The sequence below is a fragment of the Caretta caretta genome, chromosome 3 (genome assembly GCF_965140235.1).
Source record: "Caretta caretta isolate rCarCar2 chromosome 3, rCarCar1.hap1, whole genome shotgun sequence".
Classification (NCBI taxonomy): Eukaryota; Metazoa; Chordata; order Testudines; family Cheloniidae; genus Caretta; species Caretta caretta.
The window spans coordinates 165008513-165033001 of record NC_134208.1 but is presented as its reverse complement, the minus strand read 5'-3'; the positions used below and the strand labels follow the sequence as shown (position 1 = coordinate 165033001).

The window sequence follows — 24489 nt, the reverse complement described above, 5'->3', positions numbered from 1 at the left end:
TTAGATATTTCTGTCTGTCCACTCAACCACACACCCATCATACCCTACATCCGGAAAGTAAATTGGATTGTTTTAAGAAGACTTTTAGTTGAGCCAAAGGGGAGTGGGGGGGGAAGAATTAGTTTAAATCTTGCAGCAGAGCCAAAAAGACATGTGCCCTGATTTCATTTAAATGCATCTACTTTAAGAAGCTTATCTAAACTAATCATTCAAATTAGCTGTAAGAAGGTAAATTCAGGAAAGCTCCTTTAAAAAAGAACTTCTTCCTATCTTTAATTTTTTTTAAATTATTTTCTACAGAAAATTTAAAACATTAAGTGAAAGCTATGGGCATTGCATTCTTACACTATACAGCAGCTCACTGAGCACTGACCTATAAATCATATCTTAGTGGGCATCCTACCTTTATTTATTCTCATTTATTTACCTCTGCAGTTTTATAGGGGGTTCTTCCCTCTCTCACCTCGAACTGTTTTCCCATTGGCAAGTCTATTTACTGCTGTACTCTTTAGTTCCTATGTTATATCACCAACATACAGCCACTGTAAGTCACTTTCCATCTCTGGCTTAATTACAAATAGCAATGCAATATGCAGACACTAAGGACAGCTAGTGGGCATCTACCTATAATACACTGTCACCTCTCTATACAGCCTTGCTACACAGTATATCTAGGGCTATATTTACTATTAGCATTTTTTCTTCAGTATTACAACACTCATTGCTAGCGTAATATGAAGGCACAGCAATATAACTAGCTCAACATAAAGAAAAATGAATCAACGACAGGTCCCATGATATACTAATATTTAATCCTCAGTATACATTGCAATCAAGTTTATAAGCTACTCATCAGCAATAGAATGCCAGATTTTGTTTGGGTTTTCTGCTTTTTATCTCAGAGAGTCCAAGTATGTATACCTGCATGTATACAAAACTAGGTAGTTAATAGGTACAGATGAAACAACTATATATTATATATAAAATACATTAAAAAGTAATTTATTGTCTTTTGGAGGAAAAAAAACAACAAAATAAAACAAAACAGACTAGCTGGAACAAATGTACTTCATTCCACCAGTTCTCTATTAAAGTACAAAACATTAAAAACCAGTTTGGTTCTTTTCTTCCCCAGTATTTTCTTCTCCTTTATTAAAAGGCACATAATTCCCTTGTTACTAAATACACTGATTTGTCAGTGAAGTGCTGGTTGAACAGTATTTTAGACCTGAACTGCGGAAGGCTAGTTGTGAATATTCATCCTTAAAGAGGTATTAGCAGTTCTGTTATTTTCCCTCTAACTCTGCATAGACAGAAATGACAGGGAGACCAAAATATCTGTCTTACTGAAAATACATGAGAGGCACTAATACAAATCATTTTTCGTAATATATTATTTTTAAACCTTTTTTCTCTGGGAAAAATGTGTCCTATTCCAAGACATATTTTAACAATTCACTAAGCATTTGTGCCAAGTGCCTATTATTAGTACCTGAATAAGAAGTGACTGTCACACAGCTGTTTTACTGACAGTCACAGGGCTTTGACTCAAAGGTAACATTGTAGTCGGAGAACAATTCTCCACTTACTGAATTAGCAGATCACCCTCAGCACAAAAAAGACAAGACAGACACAAACGACCATTCATGCACACAGAAGCCACAGAGCACTACCTGAATCAATGTTTACATTTTTTCATTTAAAAAAAAGAACAAAAAAAGAAAGGAAGAAAGGTACCTACTCTTCTTCGTAGTGAAGGGAAAAAGATTCAGGAAGGCAAAGTTCTACCGAATCCATGTGCGCTCGGCAACCATTATTTGTGCACCCCAGCAATAAATCAAAGTTTCCTTGACAGAGCACAGTGCAATTAACACAAATGTTCTCCTGGTGACAAGCCTATAGGCACAGCCAGTTGGGACCAAAAGCTCTCACACTCTCCTAATCAAGGACTTAAAGCCCCGATTGGAGCTTATTAATATGAAGTAGGGCTTTACATATGCAGTCCCACTGGCCCAGACAGATACTGGATTGGTAGCACATTAGCCAATCAGATGTGAGGAGAACAGAGGCTGCACAGATTGAGAAGAGCCAGGCAGGTAGACAGGGGTGGAAAAACTGAAAGAGACTGAAAACTGAGAGTAGGGAGTTAATAAAAAGAAATTTAAATGCTACCAATATTTTCTAAGGGGCTACAAAGAAAAACTAATTAGCATAACTCTCTAGGCACTAGATGTTTTCTGTAACTTAAAACACTGTTAACCAGGTACCTTGAATGGAAGAAATACATGCAGATTCTCAGTTAATGTTGTGAAGAATTCATCATAAGGTAGAGAACTAAGTTTGTGCTGCCATTGTCTGTTTATTCCACTGTTGTTGTTGGGGGAGGAGGGGATTGCTGGGGTGGGGGGAGAGGGTTTAAGTGCTTTTGCTTTTTTTTCCATGCATAAATGATTTTTTTATCTTCTAATTTTTCTGGTATATACCGAACACCTAACCTCAAAATTAATTGTTCTAAAGATTCTGGGTACTTGAACTTTTAACTGTAAGTTTGCATTGTCAATTTTTTAAATATATATTTAGAACTGAAAATCTCATTCAGTACAGACTTGACAGAAAAACTACACTTTAAAAATGAATCTGTTTTAACAGCACAGGTGCACACATTGAGAGCACACACGTGTACATATACCTATAGTATAAGTATATTAATATGGGCATATTTAACACAGCTACAAATGCAAAACATTTAGATGTTGTTCATAAACAGAAGGAAAAGCTCCTGCACTGATCAATTTCTTCTGTAACTGTGCAGGGATTATAATGGACTAAACTCAGCCTGTTTCATTTTACTAAGATCAGATCAGACTGCATTCTGGTGGGTCTGCATACCCCTGCAGGTTTTTTTTAAATTTATTTTTAAAGCAAATTTTACCAAACTGGAAGGAAAGTAAATATGTCAAACTCATTACTTGTATATATGCCATTGCCTACATAATCATCTTTGAACCCAGTTGCTCCAAACTATTTGCTTTTATAAGTCATAGTCATCCACCTCATAAAGAAAACTCATTGAATAAACCAACTTAAGCAAGTGATCATACACAAAATCAGACACCGTTTACACTGAAAATACAATTTTTAAAAGGAGCAGCTGAAAAATGGGGGTATGATAAATTTTCCTCAAAAGCTACTGTTTATTATTAACATTACAGCTAAAATATACGTAGTTTTTGGTTTCAGAGAAAGGTTTTTTTTCTACCAACCTGCAGTGGAAATAAATACCAGCTATTTATGACAAGGAGATAACTGCTACCTTCTTAAGAGTGGAGGACCCCCAATTTTTTATAATTCAGCTCTAGTGTGCACAAATCTTTTGTGACTGGAGTCCTACATGATGCAAATGACATAATCTTTAAGATCAAAACAAACCAATGCACACCCTCAGAATGCATTCACAAATGGGAACACAAATGTCCTCTTCAAATCTATTACACAGGTTTCGGGGGAAATAAACCCCAGAAATTAAGTCCAAAAATATAAATGCAATAGACATGTTTGAAGCTCTTTGTGACAGAGAGTGATTTCCAGTGTAATGTATTTAACCAGATGTAAAGGATGGACCTGCTCCTTACATATGCGGCATAAAACACATGCAAGTTTAAGGATCAGACTTCACACAGCAAAACTATGGCTCTCACTACTGTATAAAAGCAGTAGTAAAAGCTTAATTACCAGTAGCATTATGCTGTCTATATTGTTAAATGTGAACTCTGTAATTAAGATGTAAATTTGGTTGTGAGCAGTGAATTAAAAGAGGTCTGAAACGTAGAGTAAAGCCCAAGCATTCTGCAGACACACCATACAGACAAAAAAAAATTAGTTTTTAATCAAATGTTGAAATGAGGAATTTCATCATTTTACAGCATTAAAACTCCTTATTAAAAAAGCACTTTGATAAAAGAAATGCTGTGGATGTGGGAACCAAATCAGCACTTGAAAATTAAATATTTATTCTATGCTATAGGAATCTTGATTTCCATATAAATCCAAAGTCCAAATCCCACTAACTGGTTTATTCATGCACATCAACAACAACAGATAAACCAATAAATGTCTTTAGTTTAAATGTATAACTTTAAATATACATATACACTCACTATAAAGAAGCTATTTTCTAACTATACCGGCATTTGGGTTTGAAATTCCTTCAGACCCTGTACCTGTGTGTGTTTTATTATTAAAAAATAATCCATGAAGGATCTATATATATATGAGTAATTTGATACAAGTCATTTTTAAAGTATCATCATTTTTCCAGGAACATATATCATTTGAAATATGATTATTAAGCCATCTTAAACCTTATCAGACCAAAATTTACCTCATGTTTACTTTTGTTCATTATCTTTTAGACTGTATATTTATACTCAGCAGCTGAAAATCTGACAGTCTATTGCCTTCTCTTGTGGTCTGTCTTCCATCCTTTTCATGTCCATATAGTTTCCACTACCCCTTTGCTTTCCCTCCCTATCCAATCTTTCTCTCCCCCTATTAACCATCACTACCTTTCCACCAACCATCTTTCATCCAGGCAAGCAGCTGCCTTCACTGCCGTGCTGCTCCTTAGATGACCAGAAACACAGTGCTGTACTTTACGTGTTGATAAACAAAGCAGTTGGCTTCCTCCCCTGGGACTGAAAGTGCCACCTCCACCAGGCCAGGGTCTGGAATTCCAACTACATTCTTGAACTTCGGTTTTCCCAGTTACCGTTCAGCTAAAAAAAAATAAAATGGATACTACAGCAGATAACTGGGGCAAGTGTGTAGTTAAGTTTTCTCAGTAAACTTTCTTGCACCACATTTGAAATAAATAAAAAGCACTGGGGGGGGGGGGAAATACAATCAAGGCAGACACTGGTTTACAGAATTTCAGCAGAGGATATGGATTAAGAACACAGACGCATATACACACACGCGCGTCTGAACTAATTTATCAAAATCTACAGTGCAAAATCTTACCACAAGGAGTATACAAAACACAGCAGAAATGGAATCAAAGAGAAAGAAGGGGGAGGGGGAGAAACTGTCATGAGTGCCTGCACCAGTCAATGAGAATTACTGTGCAGTGTCTGCATCTCCACATCTCTCTGCGCGTATAATTATCCCTATGTACAGAACAGTACATCTTTAAGCATCTTCACACTTAAATGCAATCGACATTTCAAGGCATCCAAGCAGCCAGATTCCTTAACCACAGCTACCTCGAGGCAACCCGAAGAAGTAAAGATTCAGTGGCACTTTACAGAACCAGCACAGCACGTCGTGCCAAGTGCATTATATGTACTTAAAAGGGCATTGAGGAAAAGACAGTTGGGAAGGGACAAAAACCATCAAAAACTCAAGCACCTGCTCTGAGATTATTTATTTTAAAACAAATACTCTTTCTGAACCTATGACAGTGAAGAAGGATGTTCCCCACCTCAGCAGGATCTAGATATGGGCTATCATATTTTCAATAAAGTTTGAATTAAATGTTGAAATATCACCGGTTGTTTGAAATAACCTATGAGAGGACCAAATTAGTGTTTATTTACGATTCCCTCTTTGCCACTCTGCAAAGTAACTGGGCGAGCTAGTGTTAAATAAAAACAAATTTGTGTTATGCTACTGAATGCTCAGCATTAAAACCGCTCTGCTGCTGTCTTATTGCTCCTTAGACACATAATTGGTTTGGACACACGGATTTGATTTTGGAGTTTTGCCTTTTGTGCTCTTTATTAGAAGGTACGCACTGCATCTCTGGACACACTGTTAATGTTGAAAAAAATCCTTTGAGCTAAAAAAAGTTGCTAACTTTGTTCACGTTTGTATATAGTTGGGCAAAGGGTAGCAGGTAATTACTTAGAACCATCTGCTACTTCAATCTGTATTTAGCATTAATCACTCCTTGCTTTGATCTTAGACAAAAAAAACCCAACACTATCTCAAAATGTGCTTTAGAACTTCACCATAGACCAGGAATTGTTCTCCTACACATAAAGCTGAGGGTTGGTTGGTTATTTTTTAAACTTTAGCAGATTAAATTTCTTCTCTAAGAAATCACAGCAATCACTTTGCCATATTACCAAAGTACATTCAAGTCACCTGATCTTAATAAAACACTCCATATTTTCTATTTCCTTTATTTTCAAGGAAATGGGCATTGATATTTAAATGACTGCCTTCACAGATATGGAATAGAACCCTTTCATACTGCTGTACGTAAAAGTGCCCACCCATTGCCTGACATCCAAAAAAAGTCTATTCTCATTAGAGACAAATGGAGAATCTGCTCCAATATTGATATTTTTCGATTACACCAAGCTCTTATCCTAGTGTAAGTTTCTTCAGAGAAGAAGTAGTGCGTTATTGTCTCAGGCAGCCAAGGATAAGACGACTGAGGGAATTCAGTTGCTCTGTTTAATTAATACAGGATTATTTCACTTTCATTTTGTGAAGCTAATAATATGACTGGTGGAATGTCAGTAAAAATTAAATCACAAACTAGTGCAGTACCAAAGGGAAAACTTACTTTAGTTATTGAGTATTCCCAGCAGAAATCTTGAAAATCTTATACATATTTACCCTGATAAAATACCACATGTACTTCATGGGATACCGCAAGCTTTCAACAATCCTTATGGCATGTATTTACAGAGCAAGAGTTAACATTTTGAGATTACACGTTAATAAATGAGTTGCAGTTATATTGTTTCCTGAATGTTAAGCACCAAATGCTAAATGCAGAAACACATTCAAGGTCAATGTCCTATTTCAGACCTTTTCAGCAGCTGTGGTATTATGATAATCACACTTAAAATATTCCTATAGAAAAAGTAAATTAGCCCTTTTCACTAGAAAGATGATTATGATAAACAATAAATCTGAAAGAAGACAAATTCATATTTCTTTTTTCCAAAGCAATGAATTGCTGTTCTTTATTGTGATAGTGGCATTTCCATGCAGGAATAAAAAAGAAAGGTCCACATTATTCTGCTTTTGAATGACCTTTTATTTTTCAAAGATCTTTTATTTGAGAAAACATTTTTCCACAAAAAATGTTTGTTTGCCATCAGAACAAAAAAAACCATTTAATTCTTAGTCTTTCTTTCCCCTCCACAACGTGCATGAGGTATAGTGTACCACAAAACAAGACGGCAGAAAAGAAAAACTTAACATCAACAGCCATTCCTAAGTGAGATTAGGATTTTAGTTCTGACTAATTGAGGTACAAGATCAGATGGGTCGGCAGCATCTTTTGGTTTTTTTTTTTTTTGTTTTGGGTTTTTTTGCTGGTCTTCCTACCTGACTGGAAGCTCAAGGAGCTAAAAATAGAAAAGAAGAAGATGGAGTGCAAATATTTCCCCAGTGAAAACACCAATAATCTTTACCGTGAGCTGACATGAATTGCTTGTTACACTGCCCTAGGATATCATGGCTTGAAGCGACAGCACAGACATACACACACAAAAGCCACTAACCATCCTCAAAGCTATTGTAATGTGTGTTTGTGCATGTTGCAGGCGCCCCTATGAAATCTGACTACTAGCCGATACACCTGCCATACAAAACACATTATCTGCAGTTTGGTTTTTTTCCTGACTATCCCAGCCCGTCTTCCATCACTCTTCTGTCTCTTTCTCCCCCTACTCTCCCTCCACTCCCTTTGCTGTGGCATTTTTATTATTAATGTTATTGCTGTTATTACTGTCCAAGCATAAGCTGATCCACAGGGGAGCCTGTGTGATTTAACCCCTCAAGCTCTAAATTCCTTCACATGTGCCAAAGACACAGGTTTGTTGTTGCCTCCAGCAATATCCCAGGAAGACGAGTGATGGCGGTGTCATATCATCACACAGCGACTTAATCTATTGCGACACCCAGGGAACGGGCAACTGAAGAGATGTACAGAACATGCTCTCTGACTGCATACAAAAATGTTATCCCCCTTCCCAATAAACCCAAGTCACATGGAACAAAGTGAAACAAATTTCACCGTCCTACCACTCTCAGTTTCTATCACTCACTGTATATTATCCAGTCCTCCCACAACGGTAGTGGTCCTACTGTACATCTTATATCTATGCAGCACTTTTACTACATTCATGTTCTCTCTCCTTTGTTCTTCCCATGTTCCCTGATTAACAAACAGCCAGATCATGTTGAACTGCCAAGTAACATAGCCTCAGAAATCTTATGTCCGTACACTAGATGACTGAACCATCACTTACACCAAGGTTATCTCTGCGTGCTCTCTCCTGACATCAAATGCATGTTTCTAAAACATTAGTTTAAATAGCTTGCACTTTTTAAGGGTGCACAGAACACTATACTAAACTTTCAACCTTCAGCCACAGTAAATATTGACAAGAAGAAAAGCACCTACCATGAATACTGAAAAATGGGAGACTGCCCTCCCACCCCAGGGACTGTCCACATCGGCATTGTGCTTTTGTTATCAGTTACTATTATTAAGAAAGAATGCAAATTTCACATGGAAGTATGTCACTAATTTAGAAGTTAGGCGATATTCTCCATCTTAACTCTGATGTTCAGTTGGGATGGAAGAATTTGGGGTGAGTTTAACCAGTTTTGGAATACTTCTTGAGTTAGAAAGCTAAACAAATCAAAGAGAATTTTCACTGGTATTGGGGGTGGGGTGGGGAAATATTAGATTATTTTTCCCTTCTCTAAATTGGAATCCTAAATATTAAAATGACAAGATTTAATAAAGCATGAAGTCCCCTTATTAATGCCTGACCCAGCAAAGCTTTAAGTTATGCGACTAGTTCTTATTTACTTGAACCCTCGTATTGATTTTAGTGGGACTACTTGACCGTGAAATGCTTTGCAGCACCGACTGGGCCCTTAACATCTGAAATGTAAAACACTGACATTTTCCAGACTGCCAGCCAAATGAATTCTGAGAATACACAGGTACATATATACACAAAGTCTCTATAGGGTTAAACAACATCTTGTGCCTTTCCCCATGAATGTAATACAAAGAAACTTTTTTTTTTAAGTGAGTTACGAACATGGAAGTTCCAGATGGGGAATTGGTTTGAGTAGTTCTAAAGAAAATCGTGTTTCACCACTGATTACACTTACACCAAGTCTTGCAGCCCAGCCCACCTGAACATTGGAACTCGGATGAGGTTAAAGAAAGTCCTGAGAGAATACATTTGAGCTCAGGTGAGATGCCATTCTCCACACCCAAAAGAATCTGCCACATACTCGTGGCTGAAAAGTGCACAATAACTCATTCAAAAATGTTCCAGGTTGCACTATGCACTAATGCAGTGCAACATTTCTGCAGTCACTAATGTGCTTATACAATATCATTTCATTTGACCACTTTAACACTTTTTGACTACAATGTATTAGAATCATGTTGTTAAATACAGTGGGTCTTGCCTTTATTTGTTGTGGCTAATGCAATGAAAACATTCACATTTTTTGTACCCGTATTAGCAAAGAAGATTCAGTGAGACAATATAGTCCTAATGTGATATTTTTATGGCTGGAGCTTTCCATTATTGCCTGCATTCCTGTCCCACTATCAGCCTCATTTCTATTGATCAGCAGTTAGTCCTATTCAATTATTCAATCTCAATCAATAAATTTAAGTTCTATGAGATGTAAACATTATGCTTACCATTATCCAACTTAATTCATGTGCCTGCAAATTTGGACAGATTTCCAGGTTTCCTTCTTTATAAATAAGCAAAACTAGGTTTCCGAAGCTAGCCTTTACTTCTCACTAGTTCTATCACCTTTTTTAGCCTTTGCATTTCCCAGGGATTTGGTTGAACTCTGCTACATTGACAGAATTGATATTTCGTGCCTGAACAGAAAAAACAATGAATTATTTTTAGTAAATACTAGAATAGTAAATAAGCAATTAAAGTGATAGTGCCACATTTTTAATGGAGGCCCAATGAGTGCCCACCTGCAAAATGAATGTATATATGTTGCTACTGCAAAATGCCATATATGCACTTACAAATCAGTGCCCATCTATTGCGCCTAACATTGAAGATTGGGTCCTATCAATTATATTGCATGCATGGGTATATACACATTATATACTCAAACCTACCATCTCCAAATGGTCATCCAAGTTTTGTGTGCACAAAAAGGTAAACATGAACAAATGTGGAAGCAAGACATGGGACTCAGAAAATTAAAGGTTCAACTTCTGATGCTAGCTTGGGGCCACTTTATTAACTTTGCCACAAAGTCCAGCTTTCTCCACCTAGAACATCCAAGCCAACTGACCTCAAAATCATGTCAACATACATGTGTTCAATATACAATACATCTTTTCCTCTTAGAACCTGAGCTTTTAGGCCTTTCTCAGCCAAAACTCACATTGGCTTCCCTGGTATTTTTGCCTGAGTAAAGCCTTCAGGAACAAACCTCTAAGTTACAATTTTGAGGTTACAGACCTTTACTGTTTTGCAGGATATAGTCCCTAGATAGAGAATGTATCGGATATTACACTGGTAACAAATAAATTTCATCACAATCTTCAATTATACAGACAACCCAGTCAAAGACAGAAGTAATGACTCTTCCCTGAGTTCAAATAATGCTGTCCTGTGAAATACTGAGTTTCTTCTAACGTGCTGGGCTCCTTAACTCCCATTGCTGTCAATGGCTCAAAAAGATGGCTCAGCACCTCATAAATGTAGTCCCATCTTGGGTGACCAGATGTCCTGATTTTATAGTCAGAGTCCCGATATTAAGGACTTTGTCTTATATAGGTGCCTAATACCCCTCCAACCCCATCCCGATTTTTCACACTTGCTATCTGGTCACCCTAGCCACAACTATCTTTGGTTCATTAGCATGGGAATGATGGTAAGGAGGTGCTATTGTAGGAAAATCTGAAGCAGCTTGCATGTGAAGCTATTAGGACACCATTGTTTACAGGTATGCAAGCATCTCTTCAGTACTGTCGCAGGTAAGAGTGAAATGCATAAACGTCTTTTAGAAACAAAACATAATTAGAATTAAATCACAACTTTTCTCATATTGAACTCCTTGCTCTCACATCAGATTATCAAGCCTTTGAGGCATAAACATAAACTCTTTTCGCGTCGTTACGAGCAATATTTATATGCTTTTGTACCGTTTGTACTTGATACACGTATGTTCAAAATGCTATCAGTTTGTATTCAATATTACAAAGCAGCAAAATGAGAATCATTTCTCTTTCAATATATTTTCTAAATAAATCCTCTAAAACCTGATTTAGATCCTTGGAGCATGCTTTGGAACAAGGAACTGTGTTAAGAGTGTCTGAATAAAGTAAAAAGAAAAGGAGTACTTGTGGCACCTTAGAGACTAACCAATTTATTTGAGCATGAGCTTTCGTGATGAAGTGAGCTGTAGCTCACGAAAGCTCATGCTCAAATAAATTGGTTAGTCTCTAAGGTGCCACAAGTACTCCTTTTCTTTTTGCGAATACAGACTAACACGGCTGTTCCTCTGAAACCTGAATAAAGTAAAGCATATAAGCAAGTCAGAGTTTTATTCTTCACTCATTGAGAAAGCTGAGATTTAAGATGAGGGGGCTCGGCTGCCTTTCTCTTCATATACACTGGAAAGTTCCTTCACTTTTCCTGTTTTCCTTGTAGATTTACTTGTAAATCTGGCTACAGCCACATCTGAAGTCCCGAGGTCTGACTCCTGACCTCAGTTATGTTAGCCCTTCTCTGCTGAAGAACTACCCCTTGGATCACTGACTTTCTATTCTATGGTTAATAGACCTGACCTGTGCAATATTTTTTAATTTGGCTACAGTCCGATCTCTAAATTCTCTATTTTGAATGAATACCGATTTTGTGACATGAAGTCTGCAATATAATGAAATGCAAACAATGAAAAGGCTAAATCAGTTTACAAAAAAATCTATTTGTCAAACAGTGTGGAGATGCTCCCATTTTAGTCTGGGCAGTTCATGCAGCTCTTGATAAGGGAGTTAAAACTGAGCTGTTCCACTGCATAAAAATAAAGGCATCTGCAAAAGAGATACATTTTCTTTCAGAGAGTCTTTTCTGTAACCTGTAGCTAATAAAAATGAAAAACAAAATCCTGGATTCTGTGGGAATTTTCTTACAACCAGGAGCACTGTTACAGACCACAGCAGCAAAGCCTCCCCAGCACAGTCCCCTTATGTCACATTTGCATTTCTATTCAGCTACATTGCCTGACAATGAAGCAAATGGGTCTGCCTTATCTGTACAATTCTGGACAACAGAGATTTCTAAGCCATACAAAGGAACAAGCTTAACATTCAACACTCAACACTTCCCAGTGCAGCACCCCCAAGATCCTGCGGGGAATGCAGTCACATAACACCTGTCCACACCAAAAACTTGAACTGTCACAAGTTATCAGAAAATGAATTGGTTAAAAAAAAAAATGCCCCAGCAAGACTTTCAAAAGATATGCTAGCCTCAAAGAAAAATATTCCCAAATCTGAAGATTTTAAAGCATTATTTCCATCATAATTGAAAACTGAGGAGTTGCCCAAGAATGTAAAGGGGAGATTCAATACCTAGCAAATGGCTCGCTACTTTCCCTGCCCCATTTTGACTGTTTGTAATACACCAAATTCAATAGAAATGTTAAACCTCCCACATTGCACTAGTTTTCATTAAGGCACCTTTAGCAACTAGTCTCGCTAACTTGTGCAACACTCGTTTCAGTCTGAGAAAATTTCAACCTAATTCCTTCAAAATTAATATCTGCTCATTTAAAAGTTAAAAATGACTCAAAAACTGTACATGCTGAAATCTCCAGATCAAACGTGTTATGACAGGAATTAAGCCTGTTATAATACAGGTTAGGGCTTTAAACGACAAGAAAAAATTATAATCACACAGCTCTACAGACATTTGGACATTATTCTGGCATTTTGGGACACATATATACCTGCTGTATCTGTCTCCTTGGTCCACTCCCTTTCCCGATCCTCAGATCTTCTGTGCAACAGAACAGGCATTTTGTCTACACAGTCTGGAGTTCGAAGAACCCGCTCTGGGAGAGGTTTAGCCAGTGGCGTACTTGAATATACAGATTTCTTACATGGGTGAGGGGTGGGGGTAGAGAGGAAGGGTGTCCACATTTGACAAGGGTAGATGTCTTAAAGCACACTACACATTATAATGCAGTTTCAAGCTGATAGGTTAAACATTTCAATTCTTGACCTAAACGACTAGGTCATGGTACTGTGCACTAACAGTTGCGCGCTCCTTCTCTCTCATATGCACGTGCACACACATGTGCCCACCCACCCAAAATATTATTACTGCCAAAATGAGGCAGTCATCACTAGTGAGCAATGCAGAAGGGCTGTTTGAAGTCTTAGAGTGTACAAAGCTCTTTGAGACAGCCTGCTGCTATCCCTAATTTTGCTTACTTGGATGCCTGATAAACTGCTGCCTTCTCTCTATCATGGAGCAGGTCCTCAAAGAATCAATCCTGAAGCACTTGCATGAGAGGAAAGTGATCAGGAACAGCCAGCATGGATTCACCAAGGGAAGGTCATGCCTGACTAATCTAATTGCCTTTTATGATGAGATTACTGGTTCTGTGGATGAAGGGAAAGCAGTGGATGTATTGTTTCTTGACTTTAGCAAAGCTTTTGACACGGTCTCCCACAGTATTCTTGTCAGCAAGTTAAGGAAGTATGGGCTGGATGAATGCACTATAAGGTGGGTAGAAAGCTGGCTAGATTGTCGGGCTCAACGGGTAGTGATCAATGGCTCCATGTCTAGTTGGCAGCCGGTGTCAAGTGGAGTGCCCCAGGGGTCGGTCCTGGGGCCGGTTTTGTTCAATATCTTCATAAATGATCTGGAGGATGGTGTGGATTGCACTCTCAGCAAATTTGCGGATGATACTAAACTGGGAGGAGTGGTAGATACGCTGGAGGGGAGGGATAGGATACAGAAGGACCTAGACAAATTGGAGGATTGGGCCAAAAGAAATCTGATGAGGTTCAATAAGGATAAGTGCAGGGTCCTGCACTTAGGACGGAAGAATCCAATGCACCTCTACAGACTAGGGGCCGAATGGCTAGGCAGCAGTTCTGCGGAAAAGGACCTAGGGGTGACAGTGGACGAGGAGCTGGATATGAGTCAGCAGTGTGCCCTTGTTGCCAAGAAGGCCAATGGCATTTTGGGATGTATAAGTAGGGGCATAGCAAGCAGATCGAGGGACTTGATCGTTCCCCTCTATTCGACATTGGTAAGGCCTCATCTGGAGTACTGTGTCCAGTTTTGGGCCCCACACTTCAAGAAGGATGTGGATAAATTGGAGAGAGTCCAGCGAAGGGCAACAAAAATGATTAGGGGTCTAGAACACATGACTTATGAGGAGAGGCTGAGGGAGCTGGGATTGTTTAGCCTGCAGAAGAGAAGAATGAGGGGGGATTTGATAGCTGCTTTCAACTACCTGAAAGGGGGTTCCAAAGAGGATGGCTCTAGACTGTTCTCAATGGTAGCAGATGACAGAACGAGGAGTAATGGTCTCAAGTTGCAGTGGGGGAGGTTTAGGTTGGATATTAGGAAAAACTTTTTCACTAAGAGGGTGGTGAAACACTGGAATGCGTTACCTAGGGAGGTGGTAGAATCTCCTTCCTTAGAGGTTTTTAAGATCAGGCTTGACAAAGCCCTGGCTGGGATGATTTAACTGGGAATTGGTCCTGCTTCGAGCAGGGGGTTGGACTAGATGACCTTCTGGGGTCCCTTCCAACCCTGATATTCTATGATTCTATGATTCTTCTTCTCTTGTGATGCTGTTGCCCTTTCACACTCTTGAGCAAGGGGACAAAGGTGTATTCTGGCTCTCCATGTGCTAGTGAGAGGTCAAACACTCTTTATTACCCCTGCCACTGAAAATGGCATTATTGCTGTAGATTAACTAAACTACCAGTTGGTCTGTGATACCGGACACAACATTGCATAGCCTTGATGTGCTGCAAGGGTGACAATAAGCAAAAGTGAGGATTAATTTTGCCTTCAAATGTGCACTCGCATGGCTCTGGCTTACTTAACGGGGGCCATGTGCATGTAGTGTAGGCAGGGCCGTCCTTAGGCATACGCAGCATACACGGCTGTGTAAGGCACCTGAAAATTTGGGGCACCACCGGGAGCCATAGGTGCCAAGTTCTCATCTTTCTGGGGAGTGCTTGCCCCCCTCCCACTCCAGTCCAGACCCCGCCCCCACTCCACTTCTTCCCCCTAGCGCCCACTCTGCCTCTTCCCGCCCTTGCTCCACTCCCGCCCCCTCCACTGAGCACACCCGTCCCCACTCCTCCGCCTCCCTCCCGGAGCTTGAATGCCATGAATCAGCTGTTCGCAGCGCTCCAGAAGTGCTGGGAGAGAGGGGTAGGAGTTGGTAAGTGCGGGGCCACCAGCACACGAGAGGCGCAAGCCTGGGCTGCCTCAGAGTCTGCTGCGTACGAAGCTCGGTGTGTGTCAGCAATGGGGAAGGGGTTCTTCTGGGGGTCCACGGGTGAGGGTGGTGGCCGTGAGCAAGTCGGGCATAGGGGCACCAGTTTAATAATACTGCATAGAGCCCCATAAATCCTAAGAATTTAGTCCTTAAACATTACCACTGGAGACTTTCCTTGCATTATACAAAATAAAAGACATTTGTTGAAAAATAAAATGCAGAAGTTGCCAACATAAAGTGAACATTTCCCAGCCGTTCCCAGATTGTAGTGTTTGAAATATTATGGTATCTCATATGCCACATAGGGTAACTGTTGGAATACACTGATTTATTCTAATAGAAAGTACTGTAGATGAAACGAGACAATACGAAGGCTTGACAGTTAAGGAAAGATATGGTAGGTCAAACGTTTTAATGTCGATTTGTCCAAGGACAAGGTGGATCTCAAGTTGGTTTACGCAATAAGCTTAAGTGGTCACCACTCAAAATCAGTCTCCGGCCTCAGCTCCCCTGTAAATGCCACTGATCAGAATTTGCACCTTAAACTATGCATTGCTTGGTGCATACATAATTTCTCTCTCCATGGTATTTCTAATGTACCTATTGCTGTGGTTTCTAGTTGGTCATCACACACATTATTTGTGAAGTACTGTACTCAGCATGACCAGAGGAAGAATTCAACTAATTAATAAGCCCTGCAGGCAAAACATCATTTCTTGTGTTCTTTGGACCATTTACAGGATAAGTTTTTATTTTCAGCATCAGGTCAGTATCAGATGTGTTGGTCTGTCAATGGATCCAGGATTTTTAGGAGCAGGTCAAAATCCTACTGAACAAGCAATAAGTTAAAATTCAGTTGTCTACGCCACCATGCCAAACAACATATTATTCCTTTGTCTGCTGCCTGAGAAAAAGGGAGAATTGTTCAAGACAATCTGACTTTCTGAAAATATGTCCATTGTAAGGCCACTTAGGTCAGTGAAATTTGTGCTGACTGACTGGCTACCATAAGCATAACTTAAAGGCACAGCTTTCAATTGTGTATCCAATCTTTCCAATACAGAAAACTATTCTGAAAGATAAAATAGATGTGGCTGGTTTGATTAGCTCAATTCCTTTCCTTTTGTTACCTTCTTCCTTCCCTTTTCTAGACATTGCCTGGCACATTTTTCCTTTGAATCTACGAAGTTTTTCAACAGGTGTCCCAAACCAAAGGAGGAGTACTCTGGCTTTTATGTAATCTGAATGGGAGCCACATATAGATAATATCTGTGAAGATTACCAGATCACCTCATCATCTATGTTTCTAGCAACATGTGCTGTGTTACCATCCAATGGCCCGTCTGGTTATAAGTTTGTGCCACCTTCCATCTGTTCTTCTTGCTGGCCCACTGCCACATCAACCTCAGTACTTCATAGTCTTTCTTCAAGATGTCATTCAACTTGGTTTGCTACCATACCCATTTGTTTCTCTCTCCATGTGAGATCAAGCATACATCTTTGTATCTTTCTCTCTCCAGCCTTTAACTTCTGCTCCATCTTCTTACTAAGTGTCTATGTTTCTGCTCCATTTATCATAGCTGGCAGTATACACTACGCAGGTGTCAAGAAAAGCAAGAGAGTTCACTCTTCATGATATTGCCTTTCCAGCCTCCTTATGGCTCACCATCCAGTCTCAGCTCTTAACTTTACACTACATGGTTAGAATAGTGTGAATCAGTTCCAAATAAGTCACTTTAAGGTGAATTAAGGTACATAATGATAACAATGCTGCTTTAAAGTCAATAGACACTTCTTCAGCCTTACTCTGATCTTTTTCTGTATTAATTTTTCTTCCCTTTTGTTTACTTCCTGAGTTTTGTTGCTGTTAACATTATAGCATTCTATACTTGCTGCCAAAAAGTGCATTCAATCCATAACAATGCTAGAAGTAATGCATACTTACATACCTTTGTACTTTTGCCCAAAACTTGGTTTACACAACTGTTTCCCATTTGCGTATTATTATAGACACAAGCTTACCAACTAATTCCATTTGGAAAAAATGGGTCTTGGATCCACAATGCTGATCATTCAGAACCAAGGCTGACAAACTGGCCCAAATTCTGCCCTCAGTTACATTAACTTCCTCCGGATTGCTGCCGGGTGGTTGAGGGAAGACCTTGATCCACTGCGTCTAAATAACTTAACGTATCTAAGGAGTTCGCCTCAGATGGGACCCAATCACAAGAAAACCAGATGCTCACCACCACTCAGAATCAGGCCTACCATGTTGAAGATCACACTGACTGTCATAATTCAGCTCCACAAATAGAAGATTCTGGGCCACATTATGATGCTGGAGAAGCAGGTTCAACTCAACAATTACACCACAGCAAAATTCAAGCTTACATCATCTGTTATAACTATGCACTACTGGGGTAATTAAATAGTGAGATTCAGCATTTAAATGCTTAATTCCCTTGCAGCTCCCAATTACTCTGGACAGTAATCAGAGGTTTTTTAAAAAGCTTTGAAAATCCTTTTTGACCTGACAGATCTCATCTCAGTTGAAAACTTCAAATCCCTGAGAATTGTTACCATATGCCACCACAGTGAAAACTATAGGACTCTGAAATCAACATACTAATTGACTGTATACATGTGCATCAAACAAACATGCCAAAAATCCTTGTAAAATGTAAACTGAAAACACAATGAGAACGCATGTGCTCTGAATAGCCTGCCTGAACAAAATGCTGTAGTTGAGTGGACTGGCTGGCTCAGAGTGCTGGTAATAGGCATGTTGCTTTTCAGTTCTAGGACTTCCACTCAACTTCTGATCTCTCCTGACTTGGTCAGAAGTCCCTGTCATTTGATAGTGCTTTGGTGGTTGAATAAAATGAATTGTAAATCTCAGATGAGTTCCTATCAGACAGATGTTTTCACATCACAAAAAACTCTTGACAGTGTCCACAGTAAGGCTGAAGAATGAATAGGCATGGAGTCTGAACTATCATCTCTTCCCTACAAGTGGGACTTAAACTGGAAAATAAAAGTTACAGCATATCCTCAAAATTGTGGTATGTTCCATTATCAAATCCACTGCTGCCCCTACCCCACACTCACACACCCACTTTTAAAAAAACTGAAAAAATGTGGGGGTTTTTTTTGCCTTACTACAGTTTTAAACTTGTAGTGTACACATGACTTTGTTGTGGATGAACTACTGAGTGTGAATGTATTGTTTTTTCATTTGGGTGGGAAGGAGTGGCAAATGCCCTTCATTTCTCAAGCTTTTCTTTGTATTGAACTAGAAATGTATAGTCCTACAAAAGAGGCTGTTGGAAAAACTGGCCTGCCAAACTCTTATGGAATATTATATCCTGTTCTGGTGTCCACACTTCAAAAGGATTTTGGCAAATTGAACTGTTCAGAAAAGAGCTACAAGAATGATTTGGGGTCTGAAAAACATGCCTAACGGTGTCTATGTTTCTGCTCCATTTATCATAGCAGTATACACTACGCAGTGTGTATTCTCCATCACTTGAAATCAAGATTAGGTATCTATCTTAAAGATATGCTATAACTCAAACAGGAGTTATGGGTCTGATACAGAAATAACTGGCTAAAATTCTATGGCCTGTGTTATGCAGGTCAGATTAGAGGAGTATAATGGTCCCTTCTGGCCTTATACTTAATACACCTATACTGTACTGAATTACACATACCCAGCTTCAAAATTAGTCATTTTGACTATTCCATATTAAAAAGGATTGAACCTATGCATACCATGTACCATTGTATCGCTGAAGCCCTCTGCCTTAGCCTCCTCCACGTTCCTATCTAGCATTAGCATGACAAAAATATTTAACATAATAATTGCAAAATAGACCATATGGACAAAATGTCTCCCACTTGCGGTACGAGGCAACTATTGCTATCAATTCTATTCTATAGACATTGTTTAAATTGATTTCTTAACCAAGACTATAAATTCTACAAAGCAAGCCTGTAAACTGCACACCGACTGACATTCCAAGGCCCTATCCTGAAACCATCCACCGCTGAGTGGTCTTTACCTGTACAAATAGTTCCATGGAAGCCAACAGATCTACTCATGCGAAGCAGGACATAAGAATCAGGCCCCAAATAATGAAGTTCAGTTTTTCTCCTTGCAAAATGTCTTATATTAGCAAATTCTTATATTCTTCCAACACTGTAAATATCATGCAAGTACAATCTGAGGTTCTAATTCAAACTTTCAGACAGTGCTTTCCTTAGAATTCCCCTTCTTTGCCAAAAGGAACTAAAAGTATGTTGCCTTCCTCTAAAATCAACAATATCCTTACTGCTTAATTTGAGGCAGCTACACAATATCCTGCATTTACTCAGAGAAAATAGTAAAACATAAAATTGCTTAAAATAATATTGAAGCCATTTTAGCCAAATTTCTAGCAATGTCTCTTCCACCCAGTAAAAATTCATGAAAGGAAAGGATGTTGTCAGCAGGGAGTGGGTCAAGGTTACGGCTATAAAGAAGTCAAAAGTGGCAGGGTAACAATATACAAGGAATGGGTAACACAGCATAGTGGCCAACATGGAAAATCATGAACAATGGCAGATTAGCGTGATATAATGAAAGAATGCATCTCACACCCTGGCAGCCAAGGACAGCACAAGACAATGACCCATCCAATTATCTCTATTCTTATTTTATTCTTCATCCTTCAGTCAACTATTTCAAGCACGGAAAGCGCCCTCTTAAATCAATCTTACGTTCATTCCGTATATGCCTTTATAGGTATGCTCATTTTATTCTAGTCCACTCTGTGTCTGGCACTATAGAGAAGAACAAATTAATGTGAGTATAAAAGTCTAGCAGACTCTGTCTGCAAGGTGCTAACACTTATTTTCCATTTTCTCCCCTTTACAGAAGTTCCATTAACTATCCTCGGTCGCAAACTGCTATTTAGTAACCAGTGCTATCATGTGCAGTGGGGCAAATCATACCCTATTGACCAATGCTACACATTTGTTTGTGTTGCCTCTCTGGTTCGACAAGTCTGTACCAATGGCACCTGTTAAAGCTGCTTCAACTAAGCTGTTCTGCATTTGTCTGGCTGGATTTGGACTTCCTGGATCCCTGACTGAATACAAAGTGATTAGAAAGACCAGTGTTTGGCAACAAGCACAGTGGGGAGTACACTGTGTATTGGTATACAAGAGCACAATGTGTTCTTCATAACATCACTAAGGAAGCATGCTGCTAGAATCTTGATGCTGTTGAGATCAAAATGGTCTCCTTTGTTGTCAGCTGTTTAATAGCAGCTGTTTAATGTAATTCCAAATGATCTGCTTGAATGAAGTTGTCATTCTTACAGTTCACTTTAATATAGTAAAAAAAACCCAGTTTGGCCACATTATTTTTCTATTGTTCTTTTGAAAAGTTACACTGAGCTTGCCAAAGTAATAAAATCTTCTGTTATTCTTTAAAACAAAGACAAACAAAGATTGCTATATAATAAATGAATAAAAAGAAGGATAGGCTCAAATATGAATTTCAAAATATTTTCTTTACAGGTACTTTAAATATAAAGCTTTGGCTACAAATACCATCCTTGCCTCATAAAATATAGAAAGCACCAAAAAGTGAACTTGCCCAGAAGTGTCTATATATATAGATATATAGCCATTTTCCTAAAATTATTGTTTGTATTATTATATTTCATAAAACAAAAAAGTTGACAAAAATATTGATACGGTACATAAACATTTAAATTCTTGTTTATTAAACATTGTAAATTACATAGATATTCTGTGATAGCATGATTTTTGTCAAAATCTATTTGATACTACGACAGATAACACAGGACCTAATCTTTAAAAATATTTGCAATTCTCTGATGAACAATAGAGGGCACTAATGTTTCTAATCTGGCAAAGCAACACATATCAGACAGAACAAAATAGCAACACTACCTGTAGTATACAAACACCATCATCTATGGTAAATATATATAGTAGAGAGGATTTCTGTCTGTCTCTAGAAAAAAAAAAAAAAAAGCTCTCTTTCTCCTTTAAATTTCCTTATTCGGCCATAGAAAGTAGGGATGTGATAACAACATACGAATACTTGCCGCTTTTCAAAGTGGCATTTTCTTTTATTCATTGCATAAAGCAGAAGCGACTTTTCCTCATATGGAGATTTTTTCTGAGCATTTTCTCACCCCATTCTTGCCTATTTATCCATTGCTCTGTACACCCATTTAAAGATAAACCAATTCTACTGAATATTGCTGATAAGTGCAGTAGGCAAGGGCCCCTTAACATGTGTGGCACATGTTCCAAGCAAACTGGTATAGAAATAATGGCTAACAAATGTTGGAAATTGAAAGGCATCTGGGTGCCACTTGAAAGCAAAGGTTTGAATACTGCTCTTCATTAAAAAGACTTATTTTAGCTTTTTACACAGCTCTAATATTTTAAATAGTTTCACCTGTCTCAAAGGTGATGTAGCATTCCTTTATCTGATGTGCTTTCAATAAGAGATGCATGCATATCAAATGTCTTGGAAAAGTTCTACACCTTTAACTGTTTTCTCTCCATAAAAGTTAAAATCACCCAGTCAGAAAACACTTCATCATTTTGCACAGAATAGTTCCCAAGAACATAAAACTTCATTAGCACTGCTAGTAGCTGAGCATCATCTACCCTTTTAAAATGCTTACCCGTCTTTCTCATTGCTATTCAAAGAAGCAGATTTATTTCTCAGCTCCGGAGATTGAAATTTTGGCAAGACAGATTTAAAATGTACCGAACACCAACTAATGGATTGTTTTTTCTTAGGCTTTGTACATGTTTAAAAGAAAAAAAGGGCAACGTATCTCTCTAAAACTAGTAAAGCTCTTCTATTTAGAAACCAGGAATTCAGGATGACCATTACCTAAACGTAACAAATACTAATATGGTTTGGTGCTCCAGACTTAGCATATACTGTGAGTGAAAAGCCAAGCACAAATCCATGCTGGTTCTACACATGCAGCAAAATCTGCAAAGTTTTCATTAATTTTTGCACCTCAATTTTTGACTTCCCAACTTCAGAACCCTTGTGCCTGGTTTTCAGAGGTACAAAGCACACACAGCTCCCAATGATATTAGATAAAACCATTCTGCATCTTATTTGAGGCAAATGAAGGAGTTGAAAATTGATGTAAATGTTTGCTGTGGAACTCTGAAAGTCACACACAACTCAACACCCCAATATTAAGATACACAAAACTAATAAAAACATCTGAAAATGCTGGCCTTAACCAGCATGAAATCATTCAACAGCTTGATATATTTTGTTCCAGTAGTTTCATTCACTCCCATACCATGGTCTGGAAAAGACCATGCCAACACTGGACAACCATTTTTAATATTGAATGCGTTGAATCAATGGCAGTCCCTGCATATAACCCTCTCTATGGCCTGATCCGAAGTTCTCTGAAGTGAGGAGGGAGTTCCTTCATGGAATTCAGTGGGCTTTGGATCAGGCCTTATGTGTTTTTTAATTTGATTTTGGGGCATGCAGGAGGTTGGCTTTGATGTGGTTCTCTTAAGCAGTAGTAAGAGACCATTAGAAGCTACTTTGTAAAACACAAGTCACCAGAAGGAGGGATCATCCTACTGAGACAGGAACAGTCATTTTTCCAGTTACTCTCAATAGTATTATTACACTGAAATAGAGCCACCTCTGGTGGAAGGCATGTCGGATAACCAGTACATGAAAAGAATTCTGGCTAGGGAGACAAAGACAAATTCCTACTCTTATGAAAAGTGAGTGGAGTAGAGAGAGCCTCTGTTTTTAAGGTCTCATCTGTCAGGCCAACACACAGAAAAACTGAAAAATACTCAGTGCAGGCCAACAAGTGTAAAGAAAAGCTTTCTTTCGAAGGAAATATGTTGGATAATTAGCAACACGGAAAAATAGGAAAATTAAAAAAAAAGAGATTAAAGGTGAACAGCTAGCCTATGGAAGGCTGTATTTTAAAGAGATATGTTGGGCAATTCAAACTCACTGCTCCTTTATTACAGGGTTAGCAGCTCTATATTGGTGTTAAACCCATGGATAAAACAAAGAGAAAAAAATATCACATAAAAACTGAAGTTTCTACCACTTGTCCATGCGTCATAAATTTCCCCTGCCTGGCCTTCAGCAGCTCTGTGATGACGGCTATCGCTATTATTATACTGTATGTCATTTGGCTGTCTTGCAGTTGTTGCTTGGAGCCTTACACAGGTCAGAAACTATGCTGGTTTTAGTATTACTCTTTCCCCTTAAGTCATAAGTACGCTAAGAAAGTAATTTTATCAAAAAACTGCTGGATACATAAAAATGTAGATTCAAAATATTTTTGAAGGACACATGAGATGACTCATCTCTGCCACTTGACCCCTATCCCTGCATTTCCCCCAAGGTGTTGTCCACCACTTCGACATACAGACTGACTGTCTTCTTCCATCTCAATCACTGTCTGCTTCAACATTATTTTCCTTTCACTCACTCAGGTTAGAGAGTACTGGATGCAAAGCGATCCAGAGGCCACATTGATGCAGGTATTAGAATTCTCTAGTTCCTGTTATTTGACTCTACAAATATTTTGTAAATATTGGTCAATTCTGTTCCCCGTCACACCAGTGTAAATTTGGACTTCGAAAGAGTTGACTTCAATAGAGTCATACCAGCGTAAGGGCCTGATCCAAAAACTAACGAAGTCAAAGGGAGCCTTTCCCAAGCAACAATCCCAGCAAGGTCATTTTTATTCCTTTGTGCCTGCCAGTAGCAGTCACCAAAATACCTAGGAAATGTGTAAAACCCATCTCAACTATAGCTACTCACAACAGCTTAAAATACAATCACACATTAGCAACTTTAAAAAGCCACCCAAAAGTCATGGGAAATTCTCTAAATGGTAATTTTTAGTCCTTTGCATTAGAAGGATGTGGTATGGAAGGGAT

General features: G+C 38.7%; 1 protein-coding gene across 15 annotated transcripts in view; it reads right to left on the bottom strand.

Moving 5' to 3' along the window:
- Positions 1-24489, bottom strand: part of ESRRG (estrogen related receptor gamma) — a 480311-nt gene that overhangs the window by 196452 nt on the left and 259370 nt on the right. Inside the window, exon 1 of one of the 15 annotated variants that reach the window (XM_048843174.2) lies at positions 1742-1944. The exons of 13 other annotated variants lie outside the window; for them this stretch is intronic. In XM_048843174.2, the coding sequence (XP_048699131.1) occupies positions 1742-1797 (56 nt within the window). In that variant the 5' untranslated portion in view covers positions 1798-1944. Of the gene's footprint in view, positions 1-1737; positions 1945-24489 lie in introns of those variants that run through there. One more of the 15 variants, XM_048843189.2, reaches the window with a different exon arrangement.